A 16,944-nucleotide genomic window follows, 5' to 3' on the forward strand; every position below is an offset into this window, starting at 1 on the left:
GGGGAGGGGGCGCCTCCACCTAGCTTGGGGGGCAAGTTTCCCCTCCTGGTCGCCCCCCCCCCTCTAGATGGGATCTAGAGGGGCCGGGCCCCTCTCCCCTTCCCCATAAAAAGTGGGGGGTGGGAGGGTTGCAATACCCCTTCCTTTGGCGCAGCCCCTCTCTCCTCCAACACTTCCTCCTCCTCCGTAGAGCTTGGCGAAGCCCTGCAGAAAATCCACAAGCTCCACCACCACGCCGTCGTGCTGCCGGAGCTCTCCCTCAACTTCTCCTCTCCCCTTGATGGATCAAGAAGGAGGAGACGTCCCCGGGCTGTACGTGTGTTGAACGCGGAGGCGCCGTTCGTTCGGCGCTAGATCGGATCTTCCGCGGTTTGAATCGCCGCGAGTACGACTCCATCATCCGCGTTCTTGTAATGCTTCCATTTTGCGATCTTCAAGAGGTATGAAGATGCATTCCTCTCTCTCTTGTTGCTAGCATCTCCTAGATTGATCTTGGTGACACGTAGAAAATTTTTGAATTATTGCTACGTTCCCCAACAGATGTTACACTCATGTTCTGATTTAATTGTACTCAGAAACAAAGGGATCAAACAATCAATTGAAGGGGAGCTTTTAAACCAAATGGAGCAACACTCTTTGCATGCATGCACACACCGCACCATCCATCCCGTCCATCGTGCATGCCATGGTACAGGAAGCAGACGCAACAAGACCCAAGCCAATTAATTTTTGTTGCATGTACCAAGAGACACCACGTGTTGGGCCATGGTGGGCCAACACGATTTGACTACTTCCTACGTGCAACACTCCGGTCACCGTATGGACTGATGTCCCGTGGATCAGCCCCAGGCGGCATCTTCTTTAATAAATAGCTAGTTTAATTTAGAATTTAGACTCGGGTTTTATTGTATTGTCTAGTCATCGCTACAATTCGCATCTACGTGTAGGACTATCGCCTTGTCAGATTTACAGTGGAACCCCAACTTTTCATCTAGTTCATGTGCTTAGTTTATTATCCTCAATTTTAGTTGCAATTCACCTTTGTTCTTGCCGGTTCTTTGGTTGCTTGCAGGAACTCGAACATCGTTGTTCAGGTTGATCGTGCCTACAGCAAGGTCAATAACCATCGGAGATTGGTTTAGCGATTGTCGAGGCGTATCGTCGGGTACGGTATAGCCGGATCGTCAAGGTCAAAATCCATCGAATCGATAATTATCCCCGCTCTCATCGAAAGATCGGGCCGCTGTCACATCATTTGATAGTTGACTTCGTCGGTGAGAAATAAACTATTGACGATGGCTTGACACAGAGGGATGGTTGTGCAGCCGTGACGGTTGTACATTGGATGTGGCTGCACGGATCGTGAAGAAGTTGTGGCAATGACACATGAGTGACTTTGATGGTGGTGCTACTTGTGCATCCGGTCTCAGCTTCGGGTGAAAAGTCTAGGTCTGACCCAAGGTGGTCATACCAGGCAATGGTGATGTTTTTTTACGTCGTTACCTTATTGAAGGCATTGCTCGAATATGCTCAGACTGCAGGGTGAAAATCTAGATTTGTGCCTTGGTGGTTGGATCTGGTGACAGCGGTGCTTGAGCATCGCTCCCTTCCTAAAGGCGTTGTTGTTGAAGAACCCCGTCGCATTGTGTGGTGTCATGAGATGGTTGGTGTGGATATGGTCATTGTTGTAGTTTGCCGATCATGGATCTGATCGCTTATTTTTTTTTAAATCTCGCCTGCGCATAGCTTTGGTCTTATATGACTCACCCTTTATCGAAAATGAAAAGGCAAAACTATAACTCACTGCATGAACTTTTAAAAAAAAGACCCCTCACATGAGTTGTAGAATATAGTGGTGTCCATCTTCTTCGAAGCTTCAGCCCCAGACCAAGATTGTCATCACCTAGTATTGTGCCACTTAGGATGGAAACCTTATCGTGCCACCAAAAGATGCCAGAACAGGAACAAACACAAGTCCGGTCGAAGCTATACTACCTCCATATAGGAAGAAACGGAAGTCCGATCGAAGCTATACTGTCTCCCTATACTCCCCAAGATTGTCATCGCTAGGAGGAGAAGCTGAAGGCGGCAAACGATCCCAATACCTTGCCACCCAAAATCATGATCTTCACCAACTTGGATTTAGTTATTGCGCCTACTTTAGGACAAACTCCAATCCTATATTTCTTGCTCTCAGTATGTTGAAAGGTGAGAATGTCTTGTGGTGAGCAGCTCTTGGGCGTTTTTCCACTACCAAAGAGTAGGCAGATTTGGGTGCTTATGGGATATGGTTAGCACATGCACTTCCGGGTGCTACTTAGAATAGAACGAGATAGTCAGACTATAATGTCAAGAATGTTATAGCACAACAAAAGAAGAATATTATGATTGGCCCACATGGCCCTCGAATGCTTCTCAGACCCCAACCCCAAGGGTAGTGAAAATCCATTAGGGGAAGAGATAGGTTTCTTATCCAAAGATGGTCATAATGAAATTCCTCTAGGGGCCGCGCTTTGGCTAGAAAGGTCCACGGTGGGGGATCAAGACCAAAGTTCAAGAAGGCGCTGGGCGTTACTTATGTGTTTTGTGACCTACTTGCGCACAACCCGCTTATGCGTCGCCTAGGCGCGCCTAGGCGTTTCCACTGTAGCATGAAGAAACAAGGTAGATGGGCTGATCTGGCCCATTAAACCACTGGCCCATCTATTCAATTCTCCTACTAAAGCCTCCCATACGTGCACAGTCGACAGAAAATTAGGGATCCTCCTCACGCCGCCTCTCTCCTTCCTCTCTCCCTTGCTGCACATGGGAACCAGTCAGCCAGTGAAGCTCGATTTCTCGCCGGAGATGCTTGATCCCTCGCCGGAATCAGTCGATTTCTCACCGGAAATGCTTGATCTCTCACCGGAATCAGTTGATTTGTTGCTGGATTGGTTGAATCCTCGTCGGGGAGGATGGATCTTTGCTGGGGAGGTCAAATCCTGGCTGGGGAGATTGATTTCCTGCCTGAGAAACACGATTTCTTGCCGGAGGACCTTTCTGGGCGCTTTTCTGAGCGCCTAGGTCCAAAGCGAGGCGCTATGCCAGCGCCCAGAGCTTAAGCGCGCCTAGGCGAGCGCCTAGTAGCGCCTTCTTGAACAGTGATCAAGACTGGCGGCCAATGAACTATGCCCAAAACCACCGGTGGGCGTCCTAGCTTCAATCCCAATCGTGCAGAGAATATGCCCAAAACAAAGCAGTTGTTCTTGCTCCGCATCCCTTGTCGGAGATCCATCTCCAGCGCGACGACCGACCTGTAGAAGTTGGACGCTCCACCCCATCTCCTCCTCCATTACCTCAACGACAAAGGGCATAGAGAGAATAAGCCTCCATCTTCCCGAGATCCAGCCGCCCCACGAGCTTATTCTGGGAGCTTTCGCCGAATCTGTCGCCTGTAGTTGCCCTTCACCATGTGGGTGACAAGCTTTGGAGGCGGTTGTGGCATCCACCGAATGTTGATCATTAGCTCTTTAGACGCCAAACTCCCTTAAGGAAACCCTAAACCTAAAGCTACTATGTACAGGAGTGCACCAGACTCCACCCCTTATCTTCTCCGACCAGCAACGCCGACAACAAAATCGAGGATTGGGGATTGGGCCGGGCCCAAGCTCATCGTATTTAGGGCTCAAAGGAGGCTTGAGAAGATCGAGAGGAAAACGAGCTCATCATCATCATCATTATCATCTCTCGACAACAAACAAGGACAATATTCCAACAAAGGGCAAGGAGGACAACATATTGCTATTGCTATTGCTATTGCGCAGTTTTCATGGCTACATCCTCCGACGAACAGAACTTCGACCAGCACGCTGCAGCAAACAGGCTAGCAGCACGCACTGAAAATTTGCAAGCATATCTGCAGCAAAGAGGCTAGTAGCAATTCAAACCAGACGGCGGCGCCCCGACGAGGAGAGGAGACGGGGGTGCTGCGGCCGCGCCACCAGGCAGCTGCCACTTTTACCCTGCTAGTCTCTCCACCTAGATGCCGCTGCGGCGGCTGCAAGCCCCTCGCCACGCGCGCGCCGCGGCCACGCTCTCCTCGGCGGCCGCGCACCACCTGTTCGACAGAATCCCTCGCCCAAGCCGCGGCAGGACGCCTCTCTCCTGCCCCCGCGCGGGGCACTCCGTCCCCGCCCTCGTCTCGTCCCCCGCCGCGTTCTCGGCTGCCATCGCGTCGTCCGGCCGGGCCACCCTCCCGGCGCTCCACGCGCTCGCCGTCGCCTCGGGCCTCGACGCCTTCGCCTTCGTGTCCAACTCCCTCGCCGCCCGCTACGCCAAGACCGGCTCCTTCCCCTTGGCCGCCAGGGTGTTCCGCACCGCCCGGGCGAGGGATGTCAGCTCCTACAACACCATGCTCTCCGCGTTGCCGGACCCGGCCGAGGCGCTCGCGTTCGCGTCCTGGATGCTCCGGTCGGGGGACGTGCGGCCCGACGCCATCACTTTCACCGTCGCGCTGTCGCTCGCCGCCGGCCGCGGGGAGGGCGGCCTTGGGATAGCTCGGCAGCTCCACGCGCTGGCGTCGCGGGCCGGGCTCGCCGCCGACGTGTTCGTCGGCAACGCGCTCGTCACGGCCTACTCCCGGGGAGGGCTCCTCGGCGCGGCCAGGAGGGCGTTCGAGGAGATGCCGGCGCGGGACCTGGTCTCCTGGAACGCGATGATCTGCGGGCTCGCGCAGGACGGCGGCTGCCCAGCGGAGGTGGTCCGGCTGTTCCTGCGGATGCTCAGGGACGACGCCGTCCGGCCCGACCGGATATCCGTGTGCAGCGTGATCCCGGCGTGTGGCGGCGAGGGGAAGCTCGAGCTTGGCCGGCAAGTCCACGGCCTCGGGGTGAAGATGGGCGTCGACGGCCACGTCTCCATCGGCAACGTGCTCGTCGCCATGTACTACAAGTGCGGCGCTCCAACCTGCGGCCGGAAGCTCTTGCAGTCCATGGGCGAGCGCGACGTGATCTCGTGGACCACAATCATTTCAATGGACGAGGACGAGGACGCCATCGCGATGTTCAATGGCATGCGGCGAGACGGCGTGTCGCCGAACGAGGTCACCTTCGTGGCGCTCATGTCGGCGCTGCCGGCAGGGTGCCCGGCGAGGGACGGGCAGATGATCCACGCGGTGTGCCTCAAGACCGGCGTCTCCGACAAGGCCGCCGCGTCCAACAGCCTCATCACCATGTACGCGAAGCTGCGGCGCATGGACGATGCGCGGACGGTGTTCGACCTCATGCCTCGCCGGGAGACCATCGCTTGGAATGCCCTGATCTCAGGCTACGCGCAGAACGAGCGGTGCAGCGACGCTCTGGAGGCCTTCTCGTGGATGGTCAAGTGCTTGAGACCCGACGAGACCACGTTCGCAAGCGTCATCAGCGCGGTCACCGGCGTCGAGACGGTCTCCATGGCCTACGGCGAGGCGTACCACTGCCAGGCAATGAAGCTTGGGCTCGGCGCCAGCGAGTATGTCTCCGGCACCCTCATCGACATGTACGCGAAGCGCGGCAGCCTGGAGGAGTCCGGGAAGGTGTTCGACGGGACGGCGCACCGCAGCCTCATCGCCTGGACGGCGATGATCGCCGCAAACGCGAAGCACGGGAGCTACGACGCCGTCATGGGTCTATTCGACGACATGGTGCGCTCCGGCGTGGACCCGGACGGCGTTGTGCTCCTCTCGGTCCTCACGGCTTGCCGCTACAAAGGGGAGGTCGGCACCGGCAAGGAGATATTCGACTTGATGGCCGCCGAGCACTGCGTCGAGCCCTGGCCGGAGCACTACGCGTGCGTCGTCGACATGCTAGGCCGAGCGGGGAGGCTAGAGGAGGCCGAGGAGCTCATGATGCAGATGCCGTCCGGACCGAGCATCTCGGCTCTGCAGAGCTTGCTGGGAGCCTGCCGGATCCATGGCAACGCTGACATGGCCGAGAGGGTCGCTGACGTGCTGACAGAGTCAGAGCCAGCGGAGTCCGGCGCCTACGTGCTGCTGTCCAACATCTACGCCGAGAAGGGGGATTGGGGAGGCGTGGCAAAGGTGAGAAGGCAGATGAGGGAGAGGGGCGTGAGGAAGGAGATCGGGTTCAGCTGGGTGGACTTCGGCGCCGGCACCGGCGAGTCCACACATCTGCACAAGTTCTCGTCCGACGACACGACGCATCCACGGACGGAAGAGATATACAGGGTGGCCGAGGGGTTAGGCTGGGAGATGAAACTTTTGAAGGACCATTTGCGCATGGAAACAGAAAGCGTTTCTTGATGTTTCAAACTCTTTTAACTTCGAAATTGTTTGACCATCAAAAAGGAAACCACACAGTGAGAAAAGGCAGCAACTCGCATCGCTTTACTCAAACTGGGTGGTGCTACAAAGTACAGAACAGAGAAGGTTTATCTTGCATTCTGCAAAACGTTGTTGGTCAATATTAATTCTACACTACCTTAACATAAGCAACCAAATGTGAAAATGGCAAGATTTGCGAGAACAACGATGACTAAAACTTGGCCGGAGTCCAAGCCTTTTAGAGTTATACATGTACAGACAGTCTGGTATCGATAACGAAAAAACGGGTTAGCCTATTGTACATGAAAAATAATTTGTACAATGCTCATACACAACAGGTGATGGTCCAAGCGGTTACTTCTTTGAAACCTGAAAGAGAAGGCACCGTCATTGTATCAGTGTCGGTACTTCAACAAGAGCCACAGAACTGGACTCTCAAAAAGAACATGGAACAGGTACCTTCTTATTTTTCAGCTTACATAAATATGAAGTAATGACTTTTAGGATATCCTTTAAGTACAAACATGATAAACGACACCAATACATTTAACTATCACATTACATATAAGAAACAAGAGATTGGCTGAGAGCTAGGTGACAGCCTTGTGAAAATTAGGCAACAAGGCGGTGTATGCAGTATGCATATATATAGTACTCCCTCCGTCCCAAAATAAGTGTCTCGGCCTTAGTAAAACTTTTCACTAAAATTAGTACAAAGTTAAGACACTTATTTTGGGACGGAAGGAGTATGATACTATGATTCAATGACACGGAGCAAGCATTCCAAAAAAAGGTGCAATGGATTGTTCTAATATTATCTCAGTGGCATGAGTCACTTCAAATTGTTTCATAGGCCGCATGGTGACATGGGGTCCTTATGTCAATATAACATGACAAGATAGTAATTTCCTTCCACACTTCCCTCAGGCGCAAGCAAACTTGGATGTCAACAGAACAATTGATGAACTAAATACTGCTAGTAAGCTTACCTGCTTGAACTTTCTCCAGAAGACATGCCACTATATAAAGACCGGAAAAGAAACGCCCACTAGCTGTTTTCTCAGTTAGCAAGATTAATTGACATTGATGTCCTCTCCCCTGCTCAAGAATTGAGATAACATAAACATTAGAATATAACAACAGGGTATTGAACTTCAGTTATGATAAACTGAAACGTACCATCAAAACTGTTAAGTGGCCAACACTGTCATCTTGTAACAGCTCAAAGGAAAACCGACAGATACTCTTCAACCATAATTCAGCTCAGTGGGGACCACATAATTTACAGCATGTAGGCGATTCCGGGTAATATTGTGCATTTGCCTATTAAGCGCAATCTGAGAGTTACCACCCAAAATGTCCAAAGTATCACAAGTGTCGAGCAATGAAATCCATCATCGGCTGCCTTACTTGCTAGACTGTTCAGTGTTCACATCATCCAAGTAGATGCTAGCAACTGTATGAGAATGGAACGCCACTAAAGAAACAAAATAAGTAGAATCTCAAAACACTTCCTGTACAAACCAGCACGCCTAAACGATAAGACCTATGTGTTCTGCGCTATTGAACTTTTCCACTAAATAATACCAGCACATTGGGGACAGTGAAATGGTATAACCGTATAAGTATCACACATCCAACAGCACCTACTCAAAGGATGTCATGTTCTTGTGTTCTGGGATCTCAGCAGCTGATAGACTCCATTGAAATCCGCACAAGTCTGAGTAGATCATTCACGCTTCTGAAGTTAAAATCCAGAACTGTTTTTACTGAAGAAAGACCATCCACTCCCTTTTCATGGTTGCCAGCAGCAGAAGCAATTGCCATCTGTGATTTCCGAGTTGCCTCAAAGGCAGAATTGACATCATTTGTCTAAGAAAAATAACAACATAACATCAGATCCAAAATCCTGTTAATGAACCATAATGCAGGCACTGAAAGTAGAACTGTGTTAATTCAAAAGGTATATGGTTTGGGGGGTTTTCTAGAAAAAAAATAGTTATTTGGTTTCACGAGTGGAATAGCCTTAGGGTCAGTTGGTTTATCACCATACAATTCCACCAATGTTTATACAAGGAATAAGGCTGGACCAAGAAAATCGTGGGATTTCCGCGGTCTTATTTCTTTCACACTTGCTCGAGCCAGATGATGAAAAATTCTCATGTCCCCCATCCAATGTCGGTGCAGCCTATCTGAGAACAAGGCAATTCCTCACAAACAAGTTATTGGCATTCTTCCCAGGACACAGTTAATATTTCACCATTAAGCAGACCAAATTGCTTATGATTGCCAACATCTATCCAGTTTGCTATTTTATGGAATTAATTCCAAAATTATATGTTCCAGTGCTCAAAATCTCGACCACTAAAATAGTTAAATTTCTAGGAAATTTCTTTATACAACTCAACTACAAGTATATCTGATACTGGAAGTTCAACCGGTTTCAATTCATATATGTATCCAATTAATACACCATCATACCAACCACAAGGATCAGAACTATCGTCTTTGCCACTACCATGCAGGATTGCAGCTACCATAACAAGCACACGTTAGCACACAATAATGAACTTTTTCTTTGTTCTTATTACATTGTCACAAGATTATGAACTGCAGTATGATACCATTAAATTATCAATATAAATGAGAACTTTATTTAACTGCTACAAATCATTAAATTATCAATATAAATGAGAACTCTATTGAACTGCTAATCAGGATATTCAAGAACTTACGTAAGCTAGTAACCTTGTCAGGTGTGGTTGATTGCGAACGGCCAGTAATAAATGGTTCCCAGCAATTTGGGGTGAATTAGCATCCTTGTTTGAAGGGGCCATCTTAGATAATCCATTGTTATTTAAGTTATCAATGTCTGATGCTGAAGATGATGGTGATTCGCCTACAAAAGTAACAATGTTTGAGATTCCACAACGCAAGGTACATTTAATACACATAAACTTAAATTTCACCAGTCAGACTCAACTACCTGGTGTAGTCTGTACAACTGCCTGCAACACCTGCCGGTCCTTACTTGCAATAGGGTATTTGTAGTATGCAGCCTTGAGATAAGCTACTTCAACACATTTATATGCTAAAGCAGCAGCCGCCATCTTCTTGCACCTTTCATATTCATGACCAACAAAGCTGGACAATAAAATGAATACAAATTAATTATACTGACCAAACTTGAACACTCTTCACCTGGAAAACATGAATGCTGCTACAAAAAACAGTAACTTCTGACTACAATTTGATAGCCCAAACAGTAATACTGCTGTAGAAGCAATTTGGCCTAGATCCAGCTCGCTAACATTTAGTAATATCACATCACCCTTGTAGTATATATATATATATATAACTTACATGAACTGTAATGTGAAAACCATCAGGCTAATCAACTATAATGTGAAAAGCATCAGGCTAACCAAATGATGATAGCACCCATCCAATTCGCGCCATGCCGAAGAAACACTTCCAGGCACTACTTCCCAATTTACAACTAGGTGAGCTATGTTCCCGTGCGTTTATTCACAGAAATGAAATAGCCCGCAAGTAGACAATATATCATCTATATTTGTGTAGCTTACTTGCAGAGTTTTGCAGTATCAGAATACATGCTCTGAGCTGCATCGCCTTGTTTCAGACCATCAATACCAGGAGGTTCCAGAAGTGATGCTACATGCAGAAATTTTAAGGCTGCCTCAAAATAGAGCCTTGTGCTTTCAAGTTCTTTTCCTTCTTTCTGCAGAGAAATTTGGTAAGCATCTTACAAAACAAAAGTAAGCATATTCATACAAGAGCAAAGGTGAACAACCTTCAAACGGTTAGCCTTGTGCTTTAAATCTCGAGCTTCTTTGAGAGCATATGCAGTTGAATTACCATCTTTCCCATCCGTAGGATTCGACGTTCCCTGTTTGGCAACACGCTGTTGCCCTCCATTTTCATCACTGCTTCGCCTTGACTGTGGTGTCAATTTTGACGCATTAGATTTTACTGGAGTAGAGTGGGTTTCTTTCAGAGGTGAAGGGGCAATTTGGGCTTTGGGCTTCTCCATATCTTGCTTGTTACTCTTGGGATAAGATTTATCTTTTCCAGATGGCACCTCTGGTTTAGGATTTCCATCCAGAGCACAATGAGTTAATCCATTTCTATCTTGGATAGGAGCTGCAGTTTTCTTACTTTCACTCGCAATCAAATCTCCTTTCGAGCCCGAAGCTGCAGTCCTAGGTTGCACTAAAGAGCCATCAGTGCGCAAGTTATTTTTATCACCAGAATGCAGGTGGTTATAACCCCTCGCTGTGCTGGAGCCATTCACAGTGGAGTCCTTTCTCCCAGATGCATGCTGCTGATCATCATCCAAACCCTTTCTCAATGAAAACCTTTCAGATGCATGACCTTGAGTTGACTGAACTAATTCATCATCTTTGTCAGAATTTCCTTGTGAAGAGCCATGTAAGACAGGTTCACTTGCAAGCAAGCTCTCCTTGGACTTCTTAGCCTGCCGAACATTGTCTACTATATCAACTTCAGTATTTAGATACTTTACTGAGCTAGGCATGGTGCCTGGGTTAGCATTCATAGGCCCATCTTTCTCCACTATTCTGTTCTGGGAGAACTTATCAATGTTAGAGTTCCTCGGTGGTGATGAGGAAACTGATTCAATCGGTGAAGTCTTTGCAACTTGGGAGTTATTTTTCTTTTTCTGAGAGCCTGAAGCTTTTGAAGAACTTGAAGCTATGGCTGTGGTCGGAACATCACTAGAAGCGGCTCCAGCTAAGTCCAAAGCATGTTCAGAAGATCGCTTATCTAATACTTCGGATGGACCTCTTTTACCAGCAAAGTGTGTGCTATCCTCCACGAGTTCATTGTTTACATGACCACCATAATAAGAAGAAATCTGATTAGAGTGCAGACCTTTTCCTAATTTAGAATCCGTCGTGGAATACAGTTCTTCAGACTTTATTGGCTTGGACTTTGTTTCCTTTAAGTTTTGATCCTTATGGGTTTCCTTGGCAGCAGAGCTGTGATTCACTGTGGTTCCTCTGCTCACCTGAGCTATTGAACTATGCTGACTCTCCTCCCATTCCTTCACTATCCTCTTCTTGCTAGAAACGTCTGATCTTTGTACATCTGAGGTTTGGTATTGTTCCTTGTTCCTATCTTCAGGAAGAGCTATATCCTCATCCTTGTCTCTCTTGGACTTCTCCAAACGATCAGACCTCGCAACACTTTTTTGCTTCAATGAAGAAATATCACCCTTCTCACCCAAACTCTTTGCCTTTGCAAGAAAAGCCTTGGCCTCATCAGGAACGTCTCCACTAGCTAAATCACATTCAGGGTTCCGGTCTCTGCTAGAACGATGCCGCTCCTCCTTTTTAACTTTCTTAGAAGCTTTGTATTCACCATAATCCATCTCTCTCTTGCCTTTTCCTTTTGAATGCTTCTTGGATCTTTCCACAAGATCTCCTGTATTGCCACCAAATAAATGTAAATACAAAATACAGTGAAAGCACACATGAAGGCAGTGTATCAAATAGAGGAAGAACAATAACAGAACCTCCATCAGAATAGCTGCCACGATTCTTGCTCTTGGACTTCTTCTTTTCAGTGGAAACGTCAACTGATTTGCTCACAGAATCTCTCTCAGAAGGATAGTGGTTAGTATCAGCAGTACTTCTAACTCTAGGAGGGGGTTGGGTGATCGTTGAATAAGCTGAAGCTTGTGTTGGGTGAGAACTGTCAACCAAAGCACTTCCATCACCTGGAAAACTCTTCCTTTTCCTACTCTGTTCAGCATGTCCATTTATACTGAAAGTGTTGGCTGTTGCCAGTCCAGAAGAAGCAGCATGAGGATGACCAACTGAAGGAATACCATTGGCAGGGGGTGGAATGACATATAGTGCATTCAGAGCATTTGTAGTCTCCTCCTCACCAACATCGCACCTATTCATCCCAGGTCTGCAAAAATTCCAAATTCTAGCTATTCAGAAAGGAATAAAGAGTGTTCATCAACTAATGAACATGGAAAAAATTATGGAGCTATAAGATATCACCTCCCTGAGAAAAACAGCATAACCTACAACCTAACAATTTCGGTGTAAAGCAGAAACCCGCAATAAGATCTATCCAAATTTTAATCCACTTGCTTGATATAAGTGTAGTACTTACAAAGCAGACAATCAAATAGCTCCTGATAATAAGGTGCTGCTGGTTACATGCTATCTACAGATAAGACTCATGGAGAGAAGAATTAAGGCGGCAAAAAAGCAGGAGGTATACAATTGTAGAAGAACTATAACTTACAGCCACAGTTGCATGCTACATTTCCATTCCTTTGGAAGAGTATCAGGATCCGACTCATATGGTAGGAGACGCCATTTCTGACATATATCACATTGTACCCAATGTTCCTCTATCACGACAGGTGCTTGAAGTGCGGGAGCTGCATTTGCAGTTGATACAGAAGATGGAGGTACATGCATCTTCTGCTCCTCAGAAGCTGTATGTCTGTCATGCTTTGCACTAGAAGAAATCTCCCTCTTTGATGCCCCAGCCAAATCAGAATCCCTTTTGATCCAATATTTTTCCTTTGGCTGCAACTCTCCCAATCCAACTCCATTCTCCAATATATCCTGCTCCCTGGATCCATGGGATCCGTCAGGCAAACTGTCCCTGACATCTCTATGTGGTTTTGCTTTGGGTTTCTTCCCGGAGTGGCTAGATTTGGAGTGAGAATCGTTTTTCCTCTCTTTAACTCCACCAGAAGAACGAGCACCCTTGTCAACATCCAGAAGATCAGAAGATGTTGGAGCATTCTTCTTTTGTTCCCTGTGAATTCTTTTGGCATCACTCTTGGTGTTATTTTTCACATTTGTATCATAAAGTGAAGCCTCTTTGCTAGTAACCTTCTCCATGCTTCTGCAAACAGCAGGAGCTTTTTCATCTATAACTGCGTTTTCTTCAAAGTTAACGACAGAAGCATTGCTTTTACTCTCAGGCTTTATTTTTCTTTCATGTTTCCTATCCAACAGAAAATCTGTGTCACTGGTTGTATTCATCTCTTCTAAAGTCAACGCTGTCTTTTCTGTCACAGGTTTCAGCTCCCTCTTTGCTGCTGAAAGTTCCAATTCTGAGCTGCCAAAACCACCACTTGCTAAACAGTCGGTAGTCTCCTCTTTGCCAGTTTCAGCTTTGATTGTCTTGCTGTTGCTGTTTACAGCCCATTCTTTCAATCGATCATCTTTGTTTCTTTCCAAAGATTTTCCTGTTGCTTCTTCTTCAAATTGACAATTGCTGTTTGCATCCATGCCTCTGGGACTAGACGGTATGCTGAGAGCTTCTGATGCAATCTTCTGGCCAGCAAGTGTTTCTACATCGATCTCATTTTTCATAAATGCACTGACATCGTTTCTGTTATTTGACCTCTTCACATCTGTGGGTTTCTTTTTCTTACCATCAGACTTCATTTTCTTAACCACATGCCCTTCATATGCTTCCTGTGCATTTTCTATCTCCAAGCTTGTTTCCCATTTCTTCAATGAAGGAACAACCTTCTTTGTCAGTTGCAACAAACTGCCATGAAGAGGGGATAACAAGTACCCTCCAGGAACTGAAAAGCATGTCATGATCTGTGCGATCATGTTTAAAGAATGGAAGTGATTATGTGCCCTTTGAACCATTCATAATAAAATACAAGTACACAATGCTAATACAGTGATCATGTAGACTTTACCTGAAGAATGGTCCGGGGAGATTCAAGTTGCACATTGCTAAATTCCGGGGAGAGGCCCCCGTGGCCATCAGGGCTTTCCTCCACGGATGAAGGTGAAGAAATGTCAAGGCCCAAACCACTGTAAATAGCTGCATTATTTCTTGCCAAGACATTGTCGGAACCAACTTTTATCCGTACTTTAAATCTATTCTGGTCGCTAGACTTAGATGGGCCATTTGAAGGATCATGGGTGCCAGAGCCCCTTTTAGACGCTGTGCTTTCGCATCTTTCCTTTTTAATTGAATCACCAGAAAAAGGAGCCACCGAACCATTATTCTGGGAAACAGATGGAACGGCCATAGCCGGAGGGTTCTGAGACACATCCTACATTACAAACCATTAGATCAGACTCAAAAGAAGTAAACCATCAAATCATCAATGCCATATGAATTAATGTACATGACAATGCTGATCCAGAAACCAGACAGTACAGCCAAAGACAACTTAAGCACCTCAGTAGACTGGTGATAAGGAGATCTTGAGCTAGCATTTGCCACCTTAGGTGGCGTTCTAGTGTGGGGCAGAAGGGGGGAACGCTGGTAGGTTGGCAAAAATGAGCCATATCCACCAAATTTTGATCCTGTCAAAGATTAGTGTCACGTTTAATGTTTCTATAGAATGAAGCCAAATCAAACTAACTGCAGCCACAGCAAAACATTTCCTCACCTAGATTCTCTGCAGAAACGCCTCCTTCAAAGTCCTTTTGAAAATGGCCTAGTACATTTTGTAGTTTTTCATCCTACAACAAGACGAACAGACATTAGAAAAAACATGATCACAACAATATGATTGTAGGTACAGTACACCTAAAGTTGCTAGTGACTATCCCATTTGTGTATTACAATTGCTAGTGACTACTAAATTCATGTTGACATTTTTTCATACAAACAATGAACTACATGAGAGCTATAGACACTTTTCAAAATTTGACTATATGAAGCATGAAGCCATCATTAACCTTGTCTTCGGAACATAGACACTTTCTTAGTGGATGTCATAACAATGAACCCATTAATACCAAAAGGCTGAGAAGCAAGTCAATAATAACACGAATTTGGCGATGTCAAAACTAATGACACGGATTTAGCTTAGAGGGTCAGGGGTTGATCCATGTCACAGATTTTTCTTTGCACAATTATGAAGTTACCGTCTGGTCTCAATTAGAGACTGGGACTGGCCAAATCCAAATTACCTCTAGTAAACGAAAAACCAACACCCCATCAGACTGAGATTAGCTTCTTTAGTTCCATATATAACAGCACGCGTCACAGAAGTGCTTACTTATTTAGCATCGTCATCATCATGACCAAAGCGACAAACAACGTAAAATGTAATTGATCAATCAATGCGACCGCTTCCAGTAGCGCATGAACTACAGCGACTAATCTCGCAAACTTTAATTGATCCACCAATGCGACCACTTCTAGTAGCGCATGAACTACAGCGACAAATCTGGCAAACTTTAATTGATCCACCAACGGAGCCGGCCGGCGGCAACGGCTAGACCGGCACCATTCACGCCCGCAAAGCGGGAGAATCGAACAAACGCGTGCGCGCGCGCATCCGTTACCTAGGCAGATCAAGCTCATTTCGTTGCACCAGAAAAGCAGGTGCGTTAAATACATCTACTGGTAGTCATGTAGTACCGAAATGGGCAGGGAAGCTGCAGTGATGAAGCAAGCAAACGAGAGGTGCGGGAGGGCTGGGGGAGGGAGGGCCACTCACAATGTAAGCGAGGGTGACGTCGGGGTCGTCGAAGGGGGGCATGTCGTCGCCGTAGGCCTCCCCCTCCTCCAGCTCGGCGTGGTCCGCCATGCCGGCGGCGCCGCCAGCATCCTCCTGCCGCCTCCGCACGGACAGCATCCACCCACCCCACCTACACAGGCCCGGTCAACCGCCCCGCTCGGGCCCACCTCCCACAGCTCCGCCCGCCCGCCCGCCTCGCTCGCCCCACGAATCGCAAGCTCGAATCCCGCCCGCGAGCTCCCCGATCGGGCGAATCCCCCCGAATCGCAGCCCCGCCGCCGCCGCCGCCGCCGGAGCGGCCCGAATCGGCTGCCTCCGACGCCCTCCGGATTTGGGGATCGCGAGATTCGAGCCCTTCGCCCCCCGCACACACGCACCTTCTCTCCTCTCCTCTCCTCTCCTCTCCCCTCGGTCCGCCTCTCGCTGTCCGCCTCGTCGCCTCGGCCCGGCGTCTCGAGCCTTCGTCGCACGCGAGGGACTTTTTTTTTTTTACTAATTGCCTCACGCGACAGAGCTTTCTTGCGGCTGGCTGCTGCTGCCGCCTTCTCTCTCTCTCCCCCCCGTTTGGTGGTAGACGACCTGGTGCTGGTGGGTGGTGGTGGGCGGGCGCCTGTTTGCTCGTCGCTGGTTTTCTTTTCCCTTCCCACCCCCGGCTTTTCCTCCCCCCGCCCGCGGCCTTTCCACGGGTCGTTCGAATGTTCCCCGCCCTCCCGGGGGATGCGCCCGTTTGGGAAGGCGGCTGGATCCCGTTATCTCTCACTTGCTCGCCGTCAATTCTTTCCCCTACGGGATGCGCTGGTTCCGTCAAGCGTTCTCACGCGGACGACATGAGCATTTCCTACCATTTGAGGCCTGTTTTCACGAGTAATGTGCAAAGAGGCTTGATGGGACCATAATTTTGACATGTTCCAAACATGGTTTTGGTTCCCGCATGCTCAACTCCCGGGAAGAAAGGAAAGGAATAAAGAGGCAGGAAGAAATGCCGGTCCACTTGACGTCCTGCGCCACGATTGCTTTCCTTGCATCGCATGTCCTTGTCACCAAGTTGTCTATGGCCTTCACTTGTTCGCATCCACAGAGCACCTTCTAATCAAGTGATGGTTTGCTACCCGGGTTGGGTGCGGTG

The 16,944-nt window shown here is 48.0% G+C and overlaps 2 protein-coding genes across 2 annotated transcripts; one reads left to right on the plus strand and one right to left on the minus strand.

Annotated features, from left to right (window-relative positions):
• The first annotated feature begins 3,809 nt into the window (after positions 1-3,809).
• LOC123043774 (pentatricopeptide repeat-containing protein At4g32430, mitochondrial) lies at positions 3,810-6,491 on the plus strand. Its single transcript, XM_044466347.1, has one exon. The coding sequence runs from the start codon at positions 4,022-4,024 to the stop codon at positions 6,278-6,280; it is 2,259 nt and encodes a 752-aa protein (XP_044322282.1). The 5' UTR covers positions 3,810-4,021; the 3' UTR covers positions 6,281-6,491.
• LOC123043773 (cysteine-tryptophan domain-containing zinc finger protein 7) lies at positions 6,434-16,394 on the minus strand. The gene is made up of 13 exons (XM_044466346.1): positions 15,798-16,394; positions 14,739-14,811; positions 14,525-14,652; positions 14,034-14,396; positions 12,605-13,929; positions 11,859-12,259; positions 10,116-11,767; positions 9,889-10,043; positions 9,288-9,445; positions 9,037-9,200; positions 7,481-8,173; positions 7,291-7,399; positions 6,434-6,670 (listed from the first exon to the last, which is right to left on the minus strand). The coding sequence occupies exons 1-11, from the start codon at positions 15,933-15,935 to the stop codon at positions 7,985-7,987; spliced, it is 4,746 nt and encodes a 1,581-aa protein (XP_044322281.1). The 5' UTR covers positions 15,936-16,394; the 3' UTR covers positions 6,434-6,670; positions 7,291-7,399; positions 7,481-7,984.
• Between the last annotated feature and the right edge of the window lie 550 nt (positions 16,395-16,944).

Source organism: Triticum aestivum, chromosome 2B, assembly GCF_018294505.1.
Source record: "Triticum aestivum cultivar Chinese Spring chromosome 2B, IWGSC CS RefSeq v2.1, whole genome shotgun sequence".
NCBI classification, from domain to species: Eukaryota; Viridiplantae; Streptophyta; class Magnoliopsida; order Poales; family Poaceae; genus Triticum; species Triticum aestivum.

Bases quoted from the DNA above. Each gene is read 5' to 3' on its own strand.
- LOC123043774 (XM_044466347.1), top strand. From the start codon at position 4,022: ATGCCGCTGCGGCGGCTGCAAGCCCCTCGCCACGCGCGCGCCGCGGCC.
- LOC123043773 (XM_044466346.1), bottom strand. From the start codon at position 15,935: ATGCTGTCCGTGCGGAGGCGGCAGGAGGATGCTGGCGGCGCCGCCGGC. The intron at 9,201-9,287 runs GTAGTTGAGTCT...TTACTTTTGTAG, and splicing joins AGTTGTACAGACTACACCAG to GCGAATCACCATCATCTTCA. The intron at 8,174-9,036 runs GTAAGTTCTTGA...TATTTTTCTTAG, and splicing joins TGACAAGGTTACTAGCTTAC to ACAAATGATGTCAATTCTGC.